The sequence below is a fragment of the Amblyomma mixtum genome, chromosome 2 (genome assembly GCF_055824585.1).
Source record: "Amblyomma mixtum isolate Tamu chromosome 2, ASM5582458v1, whole genome shotgun sequence".
In the NCBI taxonomy this organism is placed as follows: Eukaryota; Metazoa; Arthropoda; class Arachnida; order Ixodida; family Ixodidae; genus Amblyomma; species Amblyomma mixtum.
The window spans coordinates 296,416,354-296,442,738 of NC_143013.1; the positions used below are offsets into that span (position 1 = coordinate 296,416,354).

The 26,385-nt window shown below is 45.1% G+C and overlaps 2 protein-coding genes across 4 annotated transcripts in view; both read left to right on the plus strand.

Annotated features, from left to right (window-relative positions):
- LOC149364594 (nonsense-mediated mRNA decay factor SMG8) overlaps nt 1–20,213 on the plus strand; it is a 30,997-nt gene extending 10,784 nt beyond the window's left edge. For all 3 annotated transcript variants that reach the window (XM_089574544.1, XM_089574545.1, XM_089574546.1), the window contains 12 exons: nt 1,041–1,177; nt 2,054–2,141; nt 4,482–4,637; nt 5,649–5,792; nt 7,167–7,434; nt 7,621–7,710; nt 7,938–8,084; nt 9,355–9,498; nt 12,465–12,589; nt 17,239–17,297; nt 19,119–19,295; nt 19,985–20,213. In XM_089574544.1, coding sequence (XP_089430670.1) covers nt 1,041–1,177; nt 2,054–2,141; nt 4,482–4,637; nt 5,649–5,792; nt 7,167–7,434; nt 7,621–7,710; nt 7,938–8,084; nt 9,355–9,498; nt 12,465–12,589; nt 17,239–17,297; nt 19,119–19,295; nt 19,985–20,102 — 1,653 coding nt within the window. In that variant the 3' untranslated portion in view covers nt 20,103–20,213. The remainder of the gene's footprint in view (nt 1–1,040; nt 1,178–2,053; nt 2,142–4,481; nt 4,638–5,648; nt 5,793–7,166; nt 7,435–7,620; nt 7,711–7,937; nt 8,085–9,354; nt 9,499–12,464; nt 12,590–17,238; nt 17,298–19,118; nt 19,296–19,984) is intronic.
- Nucleotides 20,214–20,352: 139 nt separating this feature from the next.
- alpha-Man-IIb (alpha-Mannosidase class II b) overlaps nt 20,353–26,385 on the plus strand; it is a 55,399-nt gene continuing 49,366 nt past the window's right edge. The window contains exon 1 of the mRNA XM_089574543.1: nt 20,353–22,222. Within this exon, the coding sequence (XP_089430669.1) occupies nt 21,764–22,222 (459 nt within the window). The 5' untranslated portion in view covers nt 20,353–21,763. The remainder of the gene's footprint in view (nt 22,223–26,385) is intronic.

The following is a 26,385-nucleotide window of genomic DNA, read 5'->3' on the forward strand; positions in this document are numbered from 1 at the left end:
ATTCCTTGCGTCTTTCACTGCCTGCTGTTGATGTCAGCATTTTTTTTTATTTATTTATTGCATTGTTTAGCTGTTATGTGATTTAAACTTTGCCGCAGTTATTTTGCAAGCAATAGGGTTATTTATTAGGGATGCGTGAATATCCAAAAGTTTCGAATAACAAGTCGAATGTGCTCCTGAAGAAATAAAATAGTGCAAGCTGAAAATTATTATTCGAGACAGATCGATATGCACTGAAGTTTTAGAACAAAAATTGACTTCTTAGCATAAAGTTTGTGGCGGAGTTTTTGTCAAAAATTACTTCATAAACAGAGTCTCCTTTGAGGCCACGTAGCATGCTGCCATTATTGCTCTGTGTTGGATGGAGGATTCAGCTCTGCCACATGCTCCATTTATTTCATGCAGCGATGTTCATAATGCTAATACATGGTCTCCAAAACTAGGAGTTAAGACAGCACTCTGGAACGTTGAGCAAACCGTGCCTTGATGCCCTATCTCGGGCACTATATCTCGTTCATAGCTTTCACCAATCTCATCTGCTGAAATGTGGTGCTAGTTTTTTCTTCTCATCATCAGCAGAAAATGGTAATTTTCCTTTGCCTGTGGCATGATGGTCATAAAACTAACATACAGGGATGTTGTATTGTGGAGTCCCTAGTGGAGATGAGTGTTGCAGCCTTTAACCACTATGGCTACAAATGCATAAGTTGTAGCACCATACCGCAGCACCGTCACTAGTGCTTTGCTGTTTTTGAGGATTATTTATTGTGCAAATATTTGTAAAAACATTTTGATTCATTGCTCTAGAAATGTGCATGATAAAGATTGTTCAAGTATTCATGCCCCATAGAGCAACTGAGGATTTTGGATATGCTATGCAGTGTCGTTTTAAAAAGGTGGGGGAAGATACTGAAAGATAAAACTATATTTGATGTTTCTACTTTTAACTGCGGCAGTCACTGCTCTCATTTCTACCTGTAAGAATTTATGTATGTGACATTGTCCTCTAGCTCTATCGTAAATTGAACCCCATCATGCAGCTCCCCTCAGTATCGACCTGGTTCAAGGTCGCGGTGAAGCTTCGTGATCTGTTCCTGTCGACGACCACAGCGGCAGGTTCCGCCATGGCATCATCTCTGAAGGGAGCACTCGACATTGATGTCCGCTTCTCAGAAGGGTGTGTTTGGCCTGTTTGGAGAGTCCCAACTTTAAACTTAAGAGTTTCAGGCGTTTGCTTCAAGTGTGCCGTTTCCTGCTTCTGTAATGCACCCACGCTATCGCATGTGAGAACTTTATTTCATATTTGTTTTCGTTACTACTTGAGGGTAATATAGTCGAGGGTACCTTCAGGTTTTTACGCTGTCTTTCAGGAAAAGGGAAATGAATAAAAGGGTCAAAGGGCCAAAGGAAAAACGTTAGTGCCTTTGCCTTTTCATGATGCCGTTTTGATTGCCCTATGCGCACTTCCTTTTTTTTTATGACTGCACTTATGACTGCACTACGTCAAGAAGACAACTTTCCTCCATATGTGTTTTCTTTCCTATGTGCCAGCTTTTATTGAAAGTTAACACTTAATCTTGTCAAGGTGCACTGGTGTCAATACCTCTGCCCTTCCTGCTTCAGTGAAGAAGTGTTATTGTTAGCTGCTGCACTGAACGTCAGCAGCATTGACCTTTTACTCTACAATGTGCAGTTAGGCATGTATTAGGTTCCAGCATTATGAAAAATTCATCCATGCATTAAGTATTTGTGCATTGAAGCATAGCATTGCGAAGTTTTGTTTCTTGTAAAAGAACAACCAGTTACGTTTTTTCTTTTCACTATGATTTCTTTGAAGTGCTTTTTAAGTAAATTCCAACTGAAATTTGTTGGCACCATATATAGTTCTTTGTTATGTTTAGCTCTGAATTAGATTACAGCAGGACCGGGATAGCACAGTAGACATTTTGGAGTGAAGCGAGTTTTGTCAGTTGTCACAATTATGACCCCATGAGCAGAACTCGCACTGTTGCCAGCTTTGGATGGAGCTCAGTGTTACTGAAATGCCTCGCAGGCGATGTGGGAAGGTCCTGCCTTTGGCAACAGCTGCGTATCAAGAAGGGCTGCCTACTCATTACACTGCAGATTACCATGAAAAGAAGGTGGGTGCAGATTCTTGTTGATTTGTCTGAAAATTTCTCGCTCTTTAAACATTCTGGCTGCTCAGAAGAGTGCTTATCCTGACTTATAAATACGAGCAAAAAATTTATTTAGCCACAAATTAAACCTTTCTTCATATTGAGTGTGTGGCTGCAAAAAATTTTGGAGCATGAGTTTGAAAAATAGAAATGTTTTTCATGGCTTGCGCTCAAAGCCTTGAATTGAAAAGTGCACTGAAATTGTTGTGTGAACTAGTTCTGATCGCAAGTTTAAATTTGTTGTTGCAAAAGCGTGTTTGTTGCACGAAAATAAAGTTTTTTTGTGGCACTCATGTTCCAGGAACATTTGCTGCACCATAAATGCTAGCTATGTGTTGGAATTGTCAGGCAAGAAATAAAGGAGACAAAGTAATGTCTTAATACATACTTCAGATTGAGCAAAATTGTGGTCCTTCTGTGGATCTCTTTAGGCTTGTTCGAGAGTTTTATATTGCAATAAGTCAAACCTTGATATAGCGGGCACGGATACTGCAAATTATTGGATATATCAAACTCTTCCTTAAATATTTTAACAAACACATGCAATTCTTACTTTATATATTGAATGTGGCTGGCAATAAAATGGATGTCCAAATGGTACCCACTCTGATGGCAGGTGGCATTCCTAGCCACTTTACACTAGTGACTTCTGGTGATACGGCAAGTGTTCGCAGTAAAGTTCAGGGGCATAGAGGGTTGGTAACTAGGTGGCTAGCACACGTTCACGCTTCTCACACCTGTTTACAGCGCCCCAAATGCTGTTGCGTGGACGCCTGTAGCCTTGCGGTAACCATCCTGCGCTCATGTCGGCTGTCATGGCGGTGTAATACTTTTTATTGTGAAAGCAAAAATTCAGGGGGCACTTTGACTGTCTAAAGTGCGTAGAGGCGAAAGTGTTTTCCGTACCACTTTGGCTGCTTCTTTGGCACTGGTGGCGTCACATATAATTGAGTACTAATTACTAAGTGATGACAAATCACTAATTAATGGTTAATTACCGATCAATGCCTGAATACTAATTAACTGCTAATTAATGAAACTTAAGCTTCGTCTTTAGGAGTGGTTTGTAGCGTTGCCAGGGAGTCATGGGTTTGATGCATTTCCCTTGCAATGCTTTTTGAGGAAAAGAAATGGCGCAGTCATCTCAGTGGACACCTGAACTGCAGGGCAGAGGAAGGGAGGAAGTGGGAGTGAAAGAAAAAAGACAAAGATGGACCGTATTTGAGGAAAGGAAATTACGCAGTAACGGTCTCACATATCTTGGTAGACATTCAAAATTCAGGGGGGCACTTTTTTGACCTAAAGTGCGGTCACTGATGTGTGGTTAAGATGTAAAGCTTCGCCTCTAAGTTCCAGCCTCTAAGTGGAACGGGACAGCGTCTTGCAACACTGCCAGGGAGTCCACCATTCGATTCTACGGATTCTCCCCTCTCTCATTGGTAAATTGGTTTTTAAAGAAAGGAAATGTATTTCTCTCTCATATCTCGGTGGACACCTAAACCTTGTGGGAAGGGAAGGGAGGAGGATGGCAGTGAGCGAAGACATGGTATTCACTAGAGGCCCCTTTGTTCATTCCAAACCATTGAGCTGGCATGGCACTCCAAAGACCGGGGTTCGATTCCCTAGCTGGACCAATTTCCTACTCGGTTTTATTTATTTATATGGCCTGACTAGAAATGTTAATTAGGCTAATTGGGTAATTAAGCAATTAACTAAGCTCAGTCCCACTTACTTGAAGCATCACTACATGATCCCTTCAATTGTTTGCATGGTTACTAGCCAAAGTAGAATTGGCCCCATTTGAAACTCATGCACTGTCACGTCACGACCGTTTCGACCAATTGAAAAGCGTGACATTTCTGTCGACAACTGCTGCTTACAACGATGAGACATTCAAGGCTTTCGCCTTAATACTACTCCCAAGAACGGCCTTGCACGTAGCGGTGGCCAGTTTCCACGTTTGACCTTTAGAATGACCCCTGACGTCATACCATGCCTAGTGACGTCATAGCATGATGTCATACCAGGAGTGAGAGACGGGTTACCAACTTGGCTTGTCGGGTAATGGCGGCCGCTTGGCACGGTGCGCCGCGCTCTTCCCACTAGAGGCGCTGCATATGCAGTATAAAGCACCTGCTTTCGTAACCAACCAGGCTTAACTAAAGCTAAGCCCTCGCCAATTTTTTTTTTGTTGCTTTGCGATGTTTGGTTGATCATTTTGGCAGTGAGTTGCATGTGTCAAACACATGCTGTACTTTTGCTGTTGTGTTTAAGCAGCGTGCCTTTGTGTCTGTTTTTTCCCAGCTGGCACGTGCGTACCAGATGTTCAGCATGCACGCAAGAGGCCCTGCATTCCAGCGGTATGCACAGCAGCTGAAGGAGGACTGTGACCATGTCTGGAAGTCGGGCCGGCAGATGTGCGAAGTGTTGAGTCTCACGGGCAACCACTGCATCAATCCTGTAAGTGTTGCTGGTGAGAAGGGGTCATAGAGGAAGGCCACAAGGTGAAGACAGCTTTGTCATGGCGGAATTCATCTTTTCATGGGGGAAAAGGAAAGCCAAAAGACTTATAAAATTGCCTGGAAAAAAATTTGTAACCGAGAAGCTGTGGTGAAAGATGATGAAAATTTATCTTCATCTGGCAGTCGCTCAATTTACTTCGCTAAGGTGGCTAAGAGGCTTGAAGCTTGAAGGTTAAAAAGTGTGAAGTATAATTGACTGCTTGAAAGTTCAATGCAAGTTATTTTCGCCAATTCTGAGTGCAAATTTTATAGGTAGGGAAGACTTAGTACTCTAATTGCCATCTGCCGGGTAGTTGTAAGTGAATAAATGCAAATCAAATAATCCAAGCTTTGATAAAAGAGAAATGGACATGCACAGAGCATATAATGCAAAGAAAACATAAATGATAGTCCGTTATGTTTACAGCTAATGGGACATTTAATGCTTTGCATTAAAAAACCATATTGATTGCAGAACATAGGCTGATGATGGTGAGAATGGTTAGTAGGGCTGAGATCTGGGCGAGTTGGTATGCATTCATACTGGTGAACAGCGCAAAAAAGGCGGGACAACGACAAGACAAGCGCTGACTATCAACCGGGTTTATTGAAGGACGGAAGGGTCCGTCCTTCAATAAACCCAGTTGATAGTCAGCGCTTGTCTTGTCGTTGTCCCGCCTTTTTTGCGCTGTTCACCAGTATGAGTGTATGAGAATGGTTACCTGGCGGTAGTCACAATGGTGCAAAGGCATCAACTCAGACTGTGGTTAGCAAGCCCTGCCTTAAATAACAATATTGATAGTAGAGTTGTCTATCAAAATTTGCTTCCCAAAGCGAATTTCGCTATTGATAGCAAAATTTTCTTTAGTCTGGCACCAAACTGAGGCAGATTTTCTCTCACTAGTGAGGGTCTCTGTGAGCATGAGCAAGATTGTGTAGTCCCACTTACCTTGTCGCCTCACGTGTGCAGGTTCACAGAACTCCTGAGAATGCGGACGAAGTGAGCATAGAGCAGTGCCCCCTGCTCATGCCTCATCGCAGCCAGGTGATGCTCATCTCAACCTGCAACTGTGGCCGACAGCAGAGTACTCGTGAAGACCCCTTCATTCTCAAGGCAGGAATTGCTTCCATTTTTCATAGACATTTGTTTTTTAAGGTGAAATCGTTTTTAATGCCTCATCATTGTCGACAGAAGGTTGTCAGCAGAGGTGTCACGCTTTTTGGTTGGTCGAAATGGTTATGACGTCAGAGCGCGCGGATTCGAAGTAATGAGGTCACCCACGGATGCCTGACGCCCCCTTTTGGAGCACACGACAACTAATAAAATAGTTTTCTTCCGCTCCGACAGCGGCCGTAAGGCGTCCAGGTTGACCACATTACATACCTCATTACTGCGAACAGAGCCATGGATACAACTGAACTCATCGAAGCAGAGAGAGAGTCGTGCTAAAGAAGCAGTCAAAGTCGGCAGTTAAAGTGTGTAGTTGTAATGTGTAGTCAAAGTGTGTACTCAAATAAAGCACTAGTACAGCACAAACAGTCTCGCAGTCAATGCCAAACAGTGCACCAGGAAGGTCTTTCGCTTTGCAGCACTTTAGAGAGCCAAAGTGCCCCCTGAATTTTTTTTTTTCTTTTATCATGCATATATTGCTCTACACGTGAATCACAGATGCCAGCATGATGTTAACACTTTCAAGTGCTGTTCGCTATTTCTGTTGAGAAATTCTATTTTTCCATCTACTAAATAGTTTATGCAGACCTCAAGAAAGGCAATTAGTCTGGTTTGCAACGAAAAACACCAGATGTTTTCATCAAAACTTCTTTTTGGCCTAGTTGTTGCATTTTTAATTCAGTTCGGTGAAATTCAGTTGACAGTCAGAGCTTGTGTCTTGTTCTTTCTTCTTCAGTGGTTCCATGCTTTAGTGCTGCTTTTTTTCTTAGTAAATGTTTTACAGGCATGTGCAGAATGTCATGCAAAGTGGTTGGAATGTACCATTGAATCACGAGGAGTTGTCTAATGAGTTGTCAAGGAATTAAGAGTTCCATACTGTATTTTGTGGATGCATGTAATGCTATAAAAATGAAAAAAAAAAGTTATATTATTGCGAGCGACGAAACTGCTCTGCATGAAAATGGCAGAGGACATGCTATTAGGCTCACTGTTTTAAGAAATATTATTTGCTGCTTTTGCTAGCTGACTTAAAAACTCACCATATTGAGGATATGAAGGGTGCTAAATTCATCTGAAGCAAAGAAACCACTGTTAGAGGTTGCACACTCCAAGAAAGAGCTCTGAATTCTCAGTGTACACAACGGTGTAGAAAGCACCTGAAAGGGTTTAGAAAGACATTGCAGTAAATCTCTTTGTCTGTTGAGGTGTGAGAGTTGAATTTTGTGCACGCAGGTAATTGTAGGGAGCCAGAACTGAAATCAGATTTATTAAGTGGTTGCATTTGGAGGCTGATCCCTGGGCTTGTGCTATTTCCAGGCTGCCAATTATGACTTCTACCTGCGAGTCAGTGCTGACTGCTGTGGTGTGTTGGAGCGGATCAACTTCCCAGCCTTTGAACCAAGTGCAGCCAACCAGGACCAAGCTGGGACTGAAGAACACGAGGAGCGGCCTTTAGAACTTGAACCACGATCTCGGAGCAGAGCCAAGAGCCTGTCCCACAGTGAATCCAGCTCACGGAGTGCCACCCCACTCTCAGAGTCAGACTTCAGCTCACAGACACCAGTGACTAGTGAGGATGAGTCTGGTAGGTCTGCCTTCCTGTTTTTAAGCTGGAGGATGAAAATTGTCTCTTGCTTTGTCATTTATAAGTGCAATGTGTATTGTGACATCACTGAAATTTGGGATGAAAAGAAAATGTTAGTGAGCCATGATTTTTTTTTTGTGCCATTGCGGAAACTTGCTTATAAGGACTGTTTTATGTTTTCTGCAGATTCCGAGTCATCTGATCATGAAGACAGCGACAAGAGTATATCATTGTCGGAAGCTCAAACCCAGCAAACAGATGACCCTGATGACGATGGTTAGTTGGACGTGCATACTGCGACTGCTTGCTATGTGGTGGAGTTTACAGGGATGTTGCTAATATTTGCATGCACACAAGTGCCCATTGCCACTATCGTACAAATTTATATTATTGTTCACATCCTGATGCTTCAGGGCCCTTTCGGGCAACAATCCCACTCACGCTACTTGGAATTCTCATTTAGATAGTGTTACTGCAGTTGCTTGGCTCTCTCCCTTTTGCAGATGTGGCAAAGGCATCCTTGGTTCCTTCCAGCACTGAATGCCTCCCAGGAATGCTGCACTCACTGAGTCCTGCAGGGCTTCTGCCCAGCTATACTTCCTGGTCTCTCGTCTGCCTGGGACCATCGAGTCTCTACTCTCACAATATCGGTGAGCTGACAAGATCTAGTGAGGTGTAACCTGTGTCTTATGCCGCTAACTGTTCGTGTCGGTGGTAATGAAATTTGATTGGTAATGAAAGGTAATAAAGTAAACAATAATTCAAAATTTTGATAGTAGCTTGGTGGGGGAAGGAGAAAAATGTTCCACGCTAATTCATTTCGTGTAACTCACCTTTGCTTCATGTTCTTGAGCCAGTTCTGGTTTTCTACACTGCATACATGTTGCTGCTTTACTGCTCCTGGACTCGGGCGAGCAGATGTTCTGTTGTGTGCAAGAATGCCGGTGTGAACTTTTAAGTGCAAAAAGAGCACAAGAAAGACAGTGACAAAAACAGCGTGGTGATATGTATCTCTCTCTTGTCCTTGTCTATTTTGCGTTTTTTTTTTACACTTAAGGGAGGTACTAGCTAGTCTTAGGAAAAAAATTTTCGTTAATGAAGTCACAATAATGGAATCATCAAGAAACATGTATTTTTGCGTGCTGATTTCAAATATATAATTTAATTTATGTAAAATGAGTCCTTGTGCACTTATATGTTATGTTATGTAACTTTTTGCCGAGAGCTTTCAATAAATTTTGCTGCAAGAAACTTGCTAGGACGCATGCCATTGTCTTGTCATGACATGAAACTATGCAGTTAGGGCAAAATTATTATCCTGCCTATCATGGAAGTCGAGTTACAGGGTTTTGAATTTGCCACTTCACAAACGGGAAGGAACTGATGATTTCAAAATCCTATAACTCACCTTCCATAACGGACAGGATGATAATTTTACCCTTATTGCATAGCTTGATGTCAAGAGAAACCAATGGCATGCAATCTGACTAGTTCCCTGCGGTACAATTTCTTTCAAACTCTCGGCAAAAGGTACCCAACAGATTGCATAAGTGCACAAGGACTTGGTGTACATAAAATTCAATTGCGTACTTGGAATCAGCACGCAAAAAGGCATGTTCCCTGAAGAGTTTATAGTTGTGACTTCATGAATAAAAATTTATTTCTAAGACCCTCTTCCCCTTTAAATTTGGCCACAATGGCTCAGTAGCTATGGCACTGGGCCGCGGTGGTCGAATTTCGATGGAGGCGAAATTCTAGAGGCTGGTGTACTGTGCGATGTCAGTGCACGTTAAAGAACCACAGGTGGTCGAAATTTCCGGAGCCCTTCACTACAGCGTCCCTCATAGCCTGAGTCGCTTTGGGACGTTAAATCCCCGTAGGCCATGGACCAAACTTAAATTCTGCTGTGCCTTACCACAGGCATCCAGGACCAACCTGGCTTTGTGGCTGGCACAAACTTCCTCTTGCCCTGGGATGTGGCCGTGAAGATAGACAAGGAACGCTGGCCCTCGCTTTGGGAGGGGAAGAGGGCCCAGACCTGGAAGGGCAAAAAGAATGGCAAAGGTGAGCAGTAGCCATCTTTGGAGTGTTTGCCAAGCTGAAAGTGGGCCATCGGGTCCGGAATGAGGTTTAGTAATGTGCTTACTTGCTGTTATCAGTTATAGGTGGCCTTCAGAGATTCTCAAATTTTAAATAACCATAAACAGCTGCCCGCCATGTTACAGTGGACCCAAGTTAATTTAAACTCTCTTAATTCGAACTGCCTGTTTATTTGAATTGACACCTCGACTTCTTCAACATCAAATATATGAAAAAGGCCCCCATTAATTGGTATTTCATATGATTTGAGCAATTTCTTGGTCGCCCTTAAGCTTGAACTATTGGGAGTTGACTACGTGTTTTTTAATTGTACTCAATAAACCTCTAGAGGGAACCTGTACATGCTTCATGCTGTTTCCAAGACACATCTTGTGCTTCTTAGCCTTTTCCATCCTCTCCATGAATGACTCTTATGCTTGCAATGAGGGCTGCCACTCTGTGTTTGTGTATGTATAGAGTACTTCCTGATTATGTCTGTTGTATTTTCCTGAGAGTGGCATTCATGTTGGAGCCATACTGATTGGTTGGTCACGCTCTTTTTTTGGTGCTGAGGGCACTTTTTTACTTGCATCGTAGTCTTCCTGGCTTCTAAGTTGCCAGATCAACATTCTGCCGAAAACAGTAGGGCAGTGAAATTACTTGATTAGGCCAATTGCGTCATGAACGGAGTGTATTGTGCATAGCTGTGTAGTGTGAGATGCTGGCAGCTACTATAAGCAAGTGGTACTTATGAGGGATCAGAGCTCTGGCATTTTAATGTAGACAGGCACATAGTTTCTCACTTACTGACATGTTAGCATTGTGCGCTTAGGTTGTTACAGTCGAACCTCAATATAACGAGCCTCATTTTAATCAAGTTTGTGAAGTAATGCATTTTTTTCGTTTTCCAATCTCTGCTCCAGTGAAGGCAAAATATTTTTTTTGCAGTTCAGCGAAGTAATTTTAGACCATACTTTGGATTTAACGAAGTCCTCACGCATTGCATACCCGTACCAGGAACCTCCTTGACTACAACATGAAAATCAAAACTTTAGCCAAGACGGACTGCGAATTGCATGCGCCCGTTTGTACACAAATGTTGTTGTCGCTGGTGGGCTTCAATCAGTAGAGCAGAACAGGAAAAGATTACAGTTATTGGATAAGTTTTCAGAGTACCGCGACCCTCCTTTCTCTGCGGCTGGATTTGGAAGCGTCATGGCTGGCCCTGACGGACGTTCCTAGCGCTGCAATGGCATCCATGGTTTCCTGCGTATCTGCCTTTGGAATGTTGTTATTATAAATGACAAAGTAAACTTCTGCATAGGGGGCACAGCTAACTTACATGAGATTACATGATTGGACATTCAGAATAACCAGGAAACAATATTTTTTTGTAACTTAGTGAAGCAACATCTTTCGCATCTATACGGGCCCTTTGGAAGCCCGCTGTTCTAAGGAAAGACCTTGCCGATCATTGTGTTTGCTGTTTTAGCAACATTGGGCTACGGCCGCCACATTTCTTCTAAGCTCGGCGGCGCGGGTTTAAGGAACGCGGTACTCTGAAAAGTTGCTCAGTGACTCTTGAACGGAATAAGAACGGAACATGCGGCTGCGCCGTGTACCATGTACAGGTGCGGCCAGAGTAACACGGAGCACGCGAAAGGTGGCCAAGCTAGCAGAAACTGCATCTAAGCGCCACCTATCAGCACAGCAAAGACACCCCTGGCTATCCGCGCGCAGCGAGAGTGCCTGCCGCCGAGCCCCCCTCTTTGCAGCAACCCTGCCGTTATCACTGTTCGAAAGATGCTGAGCTGGTTCGGGCAACACCGCCAGGTGCTGCCTTCATCCAGGCGTGCTCACTTCAGCCTCGGTGTCGCGCGTCGACTAAACTGCAAAGCGGTGGCCGCACGGACTGAAGGGCCGAGATAACGTGTAAGGCCAAAACGGTTGTCTTGCGCCCGTTTACAGCGCGCGCCGCTCCTCGATGCGAGAAACGGGGCAATGAAGCGCATGGCGCTGTCAGCAGAGTATCAGTCGATCATAGAGCAAGGGATTGCATGCTATATGCTGTGATGTTGATAGGCCTGCGGAAAAAGTGGGTCCAGGGGCTTTAGTGGGTCCGTGCTACCGGCGCCATCTCGCCGCGTCCAAATTAAGATAGTTCCTGTCGTCACTGCTAGGCAGCACGCATAAGCACGTTTCCGCTGCTCCGCGACCCTTCCTGTGCTCCGTATTATTCTGGCCGCACCTGTACGTATGAAACCCGCGATGAGCACGTTCCACCACCAGCCTTTTGTGTATTGCGGTGAAGCCTGTCGCCTGTCAACGCTAGTACCGCTTGGTGCTGGGAGTTTGATATATTCTTTTTTTTTTTCGCTTAATTAGTGTCGGCCAGAAATGTTCACAACGCTCGTTTGGACCTTTTTTTTTTTCCTCGATATGTTGCTAAGTAGTCTGTTTTGAACGGCATCATCGCCGGGAGCCCGCTGGAGGACACCTGGTGGTTCACGCGTTCATATCATCCGCTACAGGTTGAGAAATTGTTTGCAGCAGCCCGAACCGTAATGTACTGCGTGTAACGCACTCTGGCCTGGACATTTTTGGAATTCATATCATTGCAAAATTCTGATCATCTGTAATCATATCTTGAAATTCTACTTTATTTACAAAGTCCCGTCTACCAGGAGTGTTCAGTAATCTGTAACTTTGTTTGGACTGTTGAAACATAGGAATCTCGACTTAAAGAGGTAGATATGCGATTTAACGAATGTTTCAGCTGCAAGTAGGACTTCTATATTGAGGTGCGACTGTATTTGTAAAGTGACAGACCTTACCATGCCACCTGAAAACCAACCCTCAGTGGATTACTGTGAGCTGTGCCCTCAGGAATCTGGGCTGACACAGTTACAGTTCTCATGCATGCCCCTCGTGTTCCCGCTTGTTATGTGCAGGAGATGGAATGCAGTTCACTGTCAAGGTTTTCATTGGGGTGGAGTACGAGTGCCTTCATGGACACAGGTTTATGTGTTCTTCACCTGACAGGATGCTTCGCACCACAACCACTGGCCTAGTAAAGGTGAGCTAGGGAGTTTGAGACTTATTTTATGGTTAAAGGGACACTGAGGAGAAATTGAAGTTGGCTTGTATCGACAGAATACCAGCTCCTGATTACAAAAACGCCACTCATACTGACAACAAAGCTCTTGTAACGTAGAAAAGAGCAAGAACCAAAATACAGGTATCGCCGCCACAGGCCAAACTCGCAAGTACAAGCGTCATGACGTCATATAACAAAACAGTGTTGCTAGAACCAATGGTTCTAGCAACGCTAGGACACGAGAAGCACAAATCACTGAGGCGCAGCCAATGCATGCGCAAATCTCCTTGACGTCGCCAGATGGCGCCACGTGCCGGGCAGCTACGCGCTCGCCTGAAGCATCGGGACCAATCAGCGCCTGCTCGCCGGCGTTAGGCGGGCTCCCGGTATTCCGCTAGCGGTATCAAGGTACACGGTATGCTAAAGGTGTCTATTTGCGAGAACTTCGTTGACGACTTCGAGAACGAGATCCATCGTAACGCTCGCAAAACGCCGGTGCAAACGTAAGCGAAGCGACTGTAGCGACGGCCGCAATAGCCGATAGATGCCTTCAACGTGCGGCCGGCGGTAGCTTTCTTTTCGGCTGCTGCTAGGCCGCACTGCTGGCCGCCAGAAATCACGGAGTCTGCATCACGTCATGTCACGTCATGTTTCACGTCACTTAGTCCTCTGTCGTCATAGCCGAATCCCAAGTTTGAATCACAGCGGCGGGAAAAACCTTTTCAACTTCGAATCCAAATTTCTTAGAAATAAATGCATTTTTCGCTGCCGGCCAAGTGGCAACAAAGCCATGACATGCCGAACTATCGGATTTTGCTATAAAAAATATATTAATAGTGCTCTCCTCAGTGTCCCTTTAAGAACACTCCAATAGACGATATGCGAAATGCGCAGCGCCATCTCTCGGCGCTCCGAGAACTAAGTCCTCCATGTTGGTACAGTACAGAAAGCGAAACCGCTGCCCAGCGTTGGGTTAAAATGGCTGCGCTTCGTTTGAAAAGTAAAATGCCGATGCAGTGTTGCGCTACCCTCTCCACTGTGAAAAGACACTACGATGCGTGCCAGAACTAGGTGCGTTCCAGCTTTTCGCTTTTCTATTTTTTTACTCCGTCCCAACGTTTTAGTAACACAAAACGGCATGCGAGGTATCATGTGTCAGCACGCGGATCAGTGCGCAGCTTTCGCCTTCTGCGCTGATTTTTGACAAATCTCTCGAGGTGATTTGCATTTAAATTAAGATAGGGACCACAGCCTTTGTTGTCTCTGATCAAAATTAGAAGCCGATTTCGTGCATTTATCAACTCTCCGGTCGGGCGTGAATATATATAGACGCATACTTGAACAACGTAATAGAGAAGGTAATTTTTTTGAGCGGGTCAATCGCTCGTGCCGTGGCGAAATAAGTTCACTCGAAGAACCATATGCTGATTACTGCTTAGTTTGCTACGTGTTCAGTTAAGTTTTTCCCGTGTTCGACCTAAACTGGACAACGCACATTGACAATGCTTGCAATAAGGCCACGCGGAAGCTCTGGTTATTGCGAAGAAAACTTCATGATGCCACTGTAGAGGTAAAACTACTTGCTTACAAGATGGCTGTGCTTCCAGTGCTGACTTACGCTAGTCATGTTTGGGAGCCGTATACTAAACAAAACATATTGAAATGTGAACGGGTACAAAACAAAGCTCTAAGATTTATTTTTAACTCGTACTCTAGAACCCAATCAGTGTCTGAACTTAGAAACAGGGCCGGGCTGACAACTGTGGAGCAGAAAATGCAGCTTAACAGACTGATATTCTTTTTTCATGTGCTGACAGGTAGCTGTAAGGTCAATCTAGACCGATACATCAAACCACTGAATGCTTCTGGCAGCAGAACAAAACACTCCAAACATATCACACCTCTTGATTTTAGAACAGATCCCTTCAAATACTCTTTTCTGGTTCGCACTATTGACGAATGGAACAAATTACCAAAAGAAGTGATTCAATGTTCGGATTTAAAGGCTTTTGAAAATGCCCTCATGAAGTATTTGTGACTGGTTTGACTGGTATGTTTTTGACCCATATCACATGTCATTTTGTCTTTCCTATAAATTTGTATTGTTGTATTGTTTTGTATTTCTCCTAAGGCGGTGATCTGCTGATGTACTGCATCTAGTTCTTGATTATTTCAAGGATCTCAACTCCTGTCTTGGCAGCAGCTGACAGTGTGAATAAATAAATAAATAAATAGCAAACTCTCTGGACCATACGCATATGTTATGCGCGTTAAGGAGTCTTTGTGAAGCAATACACCCTACGTATAAAAACTGAGGTGCGAATGCTTTATTTCTTGAGGATTCCTATACCTTCGATATCTGTGGCGACGAAAATCTAGAAAAATAAAGAAGCGAATAATATAGCTACTTTATTATGAAGGAGGGACGCATTTCTAAGCTAGAAAGTATGGGCAACAGTGTTCTGAAAACGCTTCAGGCCATCAGATTTTATTATTGTTGTGGCAAGCTCCAACAGCTTGCTTCGCAACAAAACCATTTGTCCAAGTTTGGGAGTAAGCTAATTAAGTTTCGGAAGCAACCGAACATGCTAATTTCGCCCCTGCACACACAGCCTGACCAGCGTATCGAGTCCGTGCATGCACCTACAGCTGTAGCATCTTTCTCTAATCAAGCCGCCACGGTGGCTCAGTGCTTATCTGAAAAAAAAAACTGCGTCTTTGCTTACAATATTTTGAATTATATGTGCATGCCTACTTTCCTCTTGTTGATGTTGACTGACTGACTGCGTCTTAAGCAGGACGCGGTTTCAACGAATTGCGCCGAAAGTCAACCGGCGCCGGGCTCTGAAACGGTGACGTTGAAAACCGCGGATGCGCATTGCACATTACATTAGAGGAATCGAATTACGCAGCTGGTCGAGGGTCTTGTGTGATTATACTGCAATGCACGAAGCTCCTGGCATCGGCGCGAATGAAAGTTCGCACTGTCACAGAAGTTTGTCAACACACGTGCGCACTCACCACAAAATAACCGCTCGCTACCCTACCAGATGAATTCGCGTCCACCTGGGAATAAAATAGCCATGATGATGCGTGATGTTTGAACTGGTGCTTTAATGCGAGCATTAAAACGACAACAGCACACGGTCACGGTTCGACTTTCCGACCCACTTTCGAGTGCCGATTATTGCGATCATCAGCGCCAGACATCAAGCGAAGCTGAGGACGCGGTAGGAGTAAGCTGGTGCTTATTGAAAGCACCTACATTTGGTCAAAGGTCAGCTGTGAAAACAACGCAGCAGCTGAAGCTTGCCTGTTGAAATTCCACTCGCAAGAAGTACGCACTGCAAACGATGCACCAGCTCGACGAGCTCGACTGCGCCAAGATGGAAACCGGAAGTTGTGGTCGCGGTGTTGCCAGACCGCCAAGCAATTTCGCATATCGTCTATTGCATGGGTTTTACTTCTGCTTTGTGCGAGTTGTTTAATGCTGCTTGAGGTGACTTATGCGCAGCTGTGCAAGTAAAAATTGGCCTTGGCTGGTAACAGACTTGTAAAAGGGGGCTGTAAAGGTCCAGGCAGCATTAGTGTCACAATGCAATTACACTGGAAGCTACCCCATGTGTAGCTCATAGTGGGCGAAAGAATGTCTCTCTCACGGGTGCCCCAGAAAGACATCATTCTCTAAAACATCAGAAGTAGCTGAGCTACAAGACAGTCAGTCGATTTGTGTAGTCAGAAGATTCGTGGTTTGTGATCTCTGAGAGAACAAGACCACGCTGTTTAGTGAAACATACTATCTTCGAAAGTGCTAAATACCAATCTTCTAAAGTGAATTGGTTGTTCATGTTCTTAATACTTGTGTGCAGAGAGTCCTGAATCACAGGCTCTGCTTGATGTGTGGCTTTCAAGAAACAGTGGCATTTGTTTGCCTTTTCGTAAATAAAAAAAAAAAAGCGTAAATTTTGAACATCGTATGTGGCAGTGCATGTTGAATTTCTACCTACATGCACTGAGGCCTTGTGTGGTCTTTTACTATGCAGTGGATCTTATTACAGGCAGCTATGAATCATTTTTATATTCGTACTCCTGATATTGATGCAAATGTCAGATTTAAGAGCAGAGAAGAGGAGCATCAAAGGAAATGACAAAGAGAACAAAAGTGAACACAATGGTGTTCTCTGTCTTCCCATTCTCTCCCACGCTCATTTGTGAGCTGCTGTTTGTTTTGCTATTTTGCACGAACTAGTCCAGATGTGTACATTGCTGTGAGGAACCAGGGGCTTGTACACAACATTCCTTGCTAGCATTTGCAATTATTGTGCCCCATCTAGTGCATTTTATGCTTCTCCCTTTCACATGTGGAATTAATTTGATTGCAAAATTAAACTTTGTAATTTCAAAAATGCTTCTGACTTCATTTCTTTAACCCTGGAAGCAAAGCAACATCAGTTGCCAATCCTGTGCCTCTCCTCTAAGTGATGAGTTGATTTGTATTCTGTTTTTTTTTTTCCTTCGAGGTAGCAAGTTGCTGTGGGGGATTTTAATCATTGTTGTAGAGGTAACAGTGAAACTGTTGCTTTGTTGCTGACATGTGTAGACTGACTGAGCGCTGTGTTCTCTTCCAGGACAATGCTAACAAAATAGCCAACAGTCAAATGCCACTTTACTTCCCTTGTCTGTGCCGGTAAGTTTAGGTTGAAAGACTGCCTACTTGTTTGAGACATAGTACTGAACTGAAATCATGGGAGGTGCACACGATTGTATAAGTGGGAGCATCTAGTAGCTGAATTTAGGTGAAAGATACGAAGTTGGAGAATTGCAGTGCTACAATTCAGTACTCTGGTGGCTTCAGTCTCTTATAGATCCTTGCATTTAACAAGCACAGTAATGTGAAATGCCATCTAATGATAGCTGGAAACCTATGCATTTGCTTTAACTACCTTAAGTAAGTGTTGCTTTGTTGTTATGCTTTGTACATTACAGTGTAATTATTGGTTTTTTAAATGAGCTTCACCTTTACTATTATGACTGAATATGCATTTCCAACATGTAACAGTTTACATGCCTGGAATATCTTGGTTGAGGTCTGCTGCCTGTTAGAAACAGCAGTAATTCTAAAACTCCAGAATTTTTCCTGCTGTGGTAATAGAGCCCGAGTTATTCATGTTGAATGTGTTCCCCCTAGAATAGCTTTGGAGCCTTATCAAACAATAGGCTGTATTTTTCTTTTTTTTGAGGAGGGAGACATCCAAAGTAGCCAACATTGCTGACATGACAGTAGGCTTAGCACTTATTTCGAGGAAATAAAGGCGAACCATTTGAAGGTCAAGTGCTCCTCTCTAACTCCTAGTTGCTCTGTACAGAACAGCTTTAGCCAGTGTGTCTGCTTTCTTAAAAAGGCACTGAAAAACGTTTAGCTGAAGATGTTACTGATTTGCTTCTGAGGTGCCCGCTTTCTTGTCGACTTGAAGGGCATGCTTGTAGTTTTTGATTAACCCTTTCACTGCCACTCCCGAGATAACTCGGGCTACCACGTTTGCACACCCCCTGCCTCTCCAGAGTTAACTTGTTTTGGCTTTTTAACTCACCCCCTGCTGCTCCCGATAATACTCGTGTAAAAAAAAAAACGATGCAAACATGTAGCGCCATCTATGGAGAGACCCCATAAATTCATAGATCTTGTAGGCTAAATTTTACACAACAGATGGCGCGCATGTTTCCGCATCCGAGTCACTTCGTTTTGGTCTCCGCACAGCAGCCATGTGAGGCATTGTGCCACACTCGTCCGCGCTTTGATGGACGAAGAAATTCAAAACTGCTTGTGAATTCGGAGTCCAATGATAATGAGAGCGAGGAACGAGCCCACCTAAGTGCCTTGTCGACTGATGACAGTGATGAAGTCCCTCTGCCACTGAAAAATCCGACAGGCATGATTGGTGCTGGAAGATTTTATTCAGTACAACTAATATCTATAAGATTATCCTGAATAAACATGTCTACATGTCCTGCAGAGCATTTTAGTGTGTTACTAGCAAAAAATTTCCATGAAACTAACATGCAAAAAAAAACCCGGCAGGGTGTGTGCAGCTGTGAGTAAAAAAAACCTGGCAGTGAAAGGGTTAAATGCCACTGTGTGTGATATGCAATAATTCTGACTACTCACGTTTCATGAAGCTGCGTCTGTTTTATTTTGTTTCTTGATGGTGTGCTCCTTATTATAACTCCTTTCCACTTGCAAAAGGGAACTGATCAGTGGCAGTGTCTTATTTTACATGATGCTACAAAAGACTTGCTGGCACAACAGAAACCTTGCATGATGGTGTGATAGTCGTAAACCTTGGGAAGGGTTCACGAGGGCACTTTTGAGTGATTTATTTTAGCTGGGATCAAACATGCATGCTTTACAATCATACGGCAGCAGCAATGCTTCTGGCACGATGACAGTATGAGGGATTTGGTGGGAGGGAAAGAAGAAGCTGACAATGCACTTGCAATCCCCACGCAGATCTGTCAAGCCGCAGGTGGCACAGCTAATGCGTCTGCACATAGTAACGCCCAAGGCACCTGTGCACGTCACCCTGAACCCACGGGTGCAGCCAGGGCATTCAGCACCGATATTCTTTCCAGGCAACAAAGAGCCTGTCAAACTGTCCCAGTCAGCATACTGGGTGTTGCGGCTTCCGTATCCTTTTGTTTTAACTTTGAACCCTGAATGTATCTCTGTAGACTTGGACAACGTGGAGAAGTTGTGGCAGAAAAAAAATTATACACTCATTGCTTGCAGTCTTTTGTTCTGTTTCTGTGTGCGTGTTTCTTGAGGTTGCAGTTCATAAGCACTTGCTACACTCTTATCTTATTATTATTATGTGTAAGTGCGCTTTGAGAAATTGGGGAAGGTAACTGTTTATAAAATGTATCTGCCAGAAGTAAGGTGACAGTGCTTGTCATGCAACATGGGTTTGTATCTACTACACTTTGAAAATTCTGTGCTTTAACTATATAGCTTAATTTAGTCATAAAGAATAGGGGGAGCTGTTGCGTTTTGTACAGAATGAATATAATATTCGATGAAGAGTTCAACATTTATTTTTATCTTTTATTTATTACTTATTTTCAACATCAGTAGCTGTGTGCTAAGCCTCACTACCTTTGTTTAAAATGACTTATAATTTTGCTTATTGATATTGCGAGAGCTTTATAGAGAGATTTGTACTAGCTTGTAAAGCATGTCTTTATTTGCAGTCTTTTTTCGTGGCGCATGTGCACTTAGGGCAGAAATACTACCGAGTTTTTATTTAACTTGAAAACATTTGAGACTCGGCATTGATGGATGCATAGGGTATTTGCTTAATGCCTTGACTTGATGCTCAGATTTGTGTATGAAGGTGACACGGGCGCATATCTGCCACCCAAGGATGGTGTTCCCATTGAAGCTGCCCGGCTGCTAAGTGGCTGCTATGGCATTGTCGAGCAGACTCCCATTCGGTGAAGTGAAAGTCGTGATGCTTAGGTTGTTGTGGTGCCATTTTCTTCTTGTGCAACGTTTTGACGTTTGTTTTTGATCCAAAGATCAATACAGTGATGTGGTTGGTATTTATAATGATGTGTATTGTGTCTTTTTGTTCATATTGTAAATACATGAATAAACCTGTCATGGAAAATTCGCTTGTGTTCCTTATACTTGCAAAAAACGGCAACAACCTTTAATAGGCAACCTCAGAAACTGAAGCTCATCATCATCGTCAGCCTGACTACGCCCACTGCAGGACAAAGGCCTCTCCCATGTCTCTCCAATTAACCGTCTTTTGCCAGCTGTGGCCACCGTATCCCCGCAAACTTCTTAATCTCATCCGCCCACCTAACTTCCTGCCGCCCCCTGCTACGCTTGCCTTCTCTTGGAATCACTCCGTTACCCTTACGGACCAGCGGTTATCTTGCCTTCGCATTGCATGCCCTGCCCAAGCCCGCTTCTTCCTCTTGATTTCGACTAGGATGTCATTAACCCGTGTTTGTCCCCTCACCCACCCTGCCCATTTCCGACCTCTTAATGTTACACATATCGTTGTTCTTTCCATATCTCATTGCGTTGTTCTTAAGCTAAGCACTAAAGAGCACCAGACGCGAAACTGAAACTGCTAATATAAATAATTTTTAAAACTTTTTTTTTTTTTTTATGATGTGCTCAGCGGTTGTCTTTACCCTGTCAGAGGCGGCTTGTTCGACTGTACAAGGTGTGCTGCAATCGTGTTATACTTTGGCGAGAGTATCAGTTGACGCTACAAAGCAGAGCAGTGCCTAGCATACGGAATGCACGCTTGCACCGTGCGTTGGCCCTTTTTAAGTCAGTGCCACCACTCGTACACCGCGGCATCAGCTGGGCCCGACGCTCCTCTGACCTAGAACGCGGAACCTGACGCAGCACCGGCACCTTACGGCCGATGTCGGTGGCGCCGCCGCCGGTTTCGTCTTTTGACCCAGAGAGCAAGAGCGAAGAGAGTGCAGCGCGGCGAGGCCCTTGTCATTCGCCTACTGCTCCACATCCACCTGCGGTCGTCTATTTCAAGAACGCAGGCACAACCGCAAGGCGACGAGTTTCTGTGCCGCCGTCGCCGCCTAGAGAGGTCGTCTCCCGAGAGAGGGAGCGACATGGAAGAGAGGAGTAAAGCCCCTAGAGAGGAGCAGCTAAACGAGAGAAAGAAGGAACGATAACGCGCGAAGTTCAGAGAAGCTGCAGCCCGCGAGCAGCCCATTTTCTCGTCGCGGAGCATCGGTGCCCGCCCGAGCGCTGCTGCCTGCGTCCTCGCTAGAGGACGCCAGGTTTGCAGGGCCCGCTCGCTTTTCGGCGCATCCCTCTTTCTCTTCGCCTCCTTGTTTTCGGACCGCAGCGCCGCTGCAGCGGCGGTTCGATTTTTCGTCGTCTGCTATGTAGGCCTAACAAAGGCTACGGCCGATCGCCTCTCAGCGGCAGCAGTTCGCTTGCTCCCCTGCGCTCGCCCGCCGTTGCGCCATGGCTAGTCTCGCGTTCTCGGCTTCGCTGGATACTTAGCTCCTAGCGCTGTACGGGGATTCCTTTCGTTGATTTGTGCTGCGCCTGTGCGGGTATTATGCATTTATCTCTTCGATTAACGCGTAACATCGCGTAAGTGGCGCATGCCATCGTCGTTCCCACTGTCCCAGCTGAGAGAACGGCCCAGCATCATGAAGTGTACGAGCCGCAAGGCAAAGGTGCGTGCCCTGATCGCGGCTTGCCTGGTCGTGTGCGCGGCGCTGGTCTTCTTCTACCAATACTCGAAGGACGCCGACGAGTTGACCGAGCGGCCTCGCAAGCGGAGGCTGTATGGTGATCAACACCGACTGGAGGATTCGGACAACACTGTGGACGACAAAGCGTCGTCCAAATCGACGTTCGTGTGGCCGTGGAGCAAAAAAGGTTTGCTGTCCGCTACCGGCGACTGCCGTGCCCTGAAGGTGCGACGTGATGTGGATATCCATACTCCCGATGTGTACCCAACGCTCAACTTCAAGCCGCAGTCGAGGAGCTATTGGAATCAGACCTTCGAGAATCGGTACTACGAAACACGAAAGCAGTGGGCCAAGCTACCGCTGGAGGTGAGACATCAAATCTCGGAGTGCTTGTAACCACTAGTGTTTGTTCGAACCCGGCATCACTCCGTTGGCATCGCGATCAAACAGTTGGGGGCTTTCCCGCCTTGGGGTCGTTATCGCCGCGGATGGAAGATGCAGCCAGCCAATGCAGCTGCATGCCAGCTCCGAGATAAATATGCGCGCCGATGCGCTCGCGTCGCCTCGGAGAGAGAGCGTTTGGGAGTAGTAGTAGTAGTAGTAGTTATGCAAATAACTCGCGATAGTGTTTTGCGTGATCTATATTATAGTGCAGTTAGCTAACGTGCAGGCCAGTCTGTGGTTCGAAATTTTGTGCTCGATGAGGTGAAATCGATGTTGTTCAGCTAGGTCTGTAGTGCTGACAGATTCTGTGTTCTCCGCCCGGTTTGTTCCACCATTGGTACATTTGAGAAGAGTCGTGATCTTGCACATCGTAATTTCAGCGTTTTTTCTTCTTTTTCTAACTCCGTTGATCGCGGCCTGTCTCGAAAACAACCGCGGTACTCTGGAAATTAATTGCACGCGCTCATTTTAAATGCACTGACGTAACACCGGAGGAGATATATACTGAATGGCTATGCGTGTCTCTCGGAGATACGCAGTGCTATGAATATAGTTGGTGACGGCTTCCACGAACGTGTAATCCATCATTGTATTGCGGTCTTCCTACGGCTTAATCGCAATTAACTTCCCAATCGAGAGCTGAATGTCTCTTCTTTCAGAGTTTTGGGCCTTAGTACCTTAATTATCCCCCCACACCCCCTTTTTCACTTGAAAGCAAAAAGACTGCTTCACGAGCGAGAACTCTCTCCGTATGCGTTATCTAGGCACTCGCCCCATTGTTTTACTACATCTGTGTCACTGCTTACTATGCTGGAGATGTGGGCAGACAATGTGCAAAGCTTTTACGATAAAACGGCGTCCAGAGAAGGGACACATGAATGTATGCTCTTTGAGCGATATATCTTTTGTGTTCTCCTGCATTCTGGCGGATCTGTCTTCGTCAGACACGGAAATGCCATTAGCGAGCTAGGCGCGCGACGTGGCTTTCAAGACTGATCCTCTAAATCTTCGATCGCGGCCTTCCTATGCGCAGCTCGAAGGGCCTTGTTCGAAGAGTTCTAAGCTATCATTTCGGACATCTGTGCTTTTCGCATGAACACGCACGCGGATGGACTTTGACTTCCCCCCGTGTCCATGCATTTGTACATTTGTTATTACTTCTCTACTGCGGGTTTATTCTGTAAAAGCTGGGGGTTGTTTTCAATTATGCGAAGTCATGACAGCGACACAGCGCTGAATTTTTTTTTTTGTTCTGCGTATATCTCACAACGCTTAAAGGGTGCTTTTTCGATGGATCTTGTTAAGCAAACGGATATCCTTTCCGGCGGGTTTAGACTTTTTTCAAAATGGATCAACGTCAATCGATCAGGCTGTAGATCAATATGTACTCGGTATTATGCGCGGCACGTGCGCTCTGCTGCTGTTTAGACCGGTAAGCGTCGGTAAGCGTACTCGGGAGCGCTTCTCTCTAGCGAGCTAGTTAATCATAGAGCTGGCACTGACAGGCTATGGAGTGAGCTGCCGAGGCCGTACAGGAGCTGACGTGGAAAAATCGAGGAGTTTTAAGGGACGAATTTTTTTTTTTTTCGCTTTCACAAAATACACTTGAGGCTAGCAACCCTACGGGGGCGTGTGTTCGATCCCCTCGCTGTCTTGCGCGCATACAATTAGTATCTGGGCTGCATCGGGCGAGGTACTTTACTAGCGCTTCTCTTCAAAGGAATGCATATTGGTGCACGCATGGAGAACGGCCCTTTCGTTGTAACCGTTATTTCGCTGTAGCTGGATGTTCCCGCGTTAGTATGGCGAACTCGCTTTGTGTGGGATATTCATTGCGTTTTAGTTAGAGACCGTAATGCGCAGAGTGGGCTTGTTGTTTATCTGCCTTGTCTGATGTCTTAACGCGATCCGTGTAAATGGTGTCGACACTGATGTCTAATGTTGTTCTTGCTATTTTGCCGCCAAAACTCCGACTGAAACCAGTTCCGTTGTCCTTATATAGTGTGCAGGAGTCATCGATCACTTTCTAGAATGTTATTTTTAGTACCGCCCATTGTATTGTAATGTGGGATTATATTAATCCAAAGTTACCCACAAGCTAATCTCCACTAATCCGCCTAGCTTAATCTATTTTCTGGGCTGGGCCTACTTCAAAAATTTTGGCGGTCCTTTGTAATTTTGGTGGTGGGCCAAATTCCAAATTTTAGGGTCCTGAGATTTTCTAATTTGACGCTGCCCTGTTATTGGTCCACTGCTGGTCACATTGTGTTGGTGACGTCACTGCAATCTCAATCGCATTCATAGATTACAGGAGCCCTCGTATATACTACTAGTGATGCGGCGGTTGCGATGCGCTACTGACCTTACTCAACAGGTGGCTGTTTCAAACACAGGTACCGCTGGGGCGTGTGAGACACAGATTGCTCTTCCCGATGATGATGATGAAGAAACTTTATTTCTGCCAGAAGAACACCCGTGCCCCTCCGGGTCCGCACGCAGGCGTCCGGGGAGGGGCAGCGTCGCAGCTGGAAGACTAGACCTTCCGTAATGCTCATTACCTGTGCCAAGATGGGCATGCAGGCGGCAACTGTAATTTGGCAACGTTGTGCAGTGTGCTCAATACCGCGGGCAGGTATTGATGACGTTACAAGGTCACGTGACCTCTCTCGACCAATCGGGGAATTTCATGACAGGGAGAAGCCGGAAATTTTTTGCGACTCGACAACCTAAATGCTATCATGAAAATAGTACCTCTGCGCCAGGGGACTCTCGTCGCTTTCAAATTGGGGAGCGCCTGTCTTCCGCTGTGCTGCTGCGTGCCTGGGTAGGCAGCTGGAAAAAGCTTTGTTGGGCTATATTCGGGAGGAGCAGCTGCGACGCGGGCTGTTTGTGTGCCCGTGTGCCTCTTTCTTTTCCAACGCAGTGAGCCCCTCGGCATTTCATCATCTGTTCTTTTCTTTCTTCGCTTTCGTTTAAATCCGTCTCGGGTAAGATGTTGCATATCCTGCGACTATGCGTGCGGAGGTTTCGCTTGTGGCTTGCAAAAGCGTTTCTTATTTTATTTCGCCATGTGTGTGCGGGGAAAGGGATGGGCCGGAAAGGGTGCACATCGCACGCGTATTAATAGTGCTCGGCGTTTAAAAGGCCATCTCTCTATCATTAATTCAGTTTTCAGTGAATTCATTTAACTTACTTCCATTCAAAATCAGAATCGTTTTTTTGTTCAGGGCGTTTTTGAAGATGACTGACATAGGGCGCAGCATGGCTCTAAAGAGCGCACATCATGCAGTTTTTTAAAGTTTTGCCCTTTCCACACAGCCTTCTTCGCTGCGACTGCTTATTGCACACATAGAGCAACGCATCTTCATAGCTTCTTCAGGCGCTGATTTTCATAATACGACAGGGTTGCACAAAAAAATTCCAATTTTCCCGGTTAAGTAATTATCCGGTAATTAAGTAATTCACTTATCCTCATATATCCACATCGTGTCTCTACACTATTTGCAAGGTCTTTATTATACGTGTTTTGATTCATTCCTGTCATAGTAGGGCGTTATGTAAATAAATAGATCAACATATTCTAGGCACTTTAAAGTGTTCATGCTTGCAAAACATGCGAGCGAAAATTGACGCTCACCGAAGCCATACCATCATCATCAGCCTTACTATGCCCTCTGCAAGGAACCGTACCATAAACTACCGCAAAACACGGAGCCATCCTTTAACCCTTTGTAGTACAGCTGAACTCATGTTGTCCCACTTGCCGGCAACCGGACAACGGTGCACCTAATTCCGAAATGGTTTAATTCACAGAGGGTCCAGCCTTTGTTGCGCCCAGCAACAGGGTGTCACATTCTGCTGTCAATGCAAAGCGGTAGTAGTCTTCCAGGTGGCACCCAGATCGTACAATCCTCACGATAGGTTTCAGGAAGTTTGACACTTCCCCCGCAGTTGCGGTAGGGAAATGGGAGGTGCCGCCGCGGCCGGGACTTGTTCGCGAGGCTGCGTATTGAATCCCGGCCGCGTTTAATCCGGAGGTCTCCACTATCGGCGTGCCTAATAAGGCTTATAGAAGTAACAGTTAG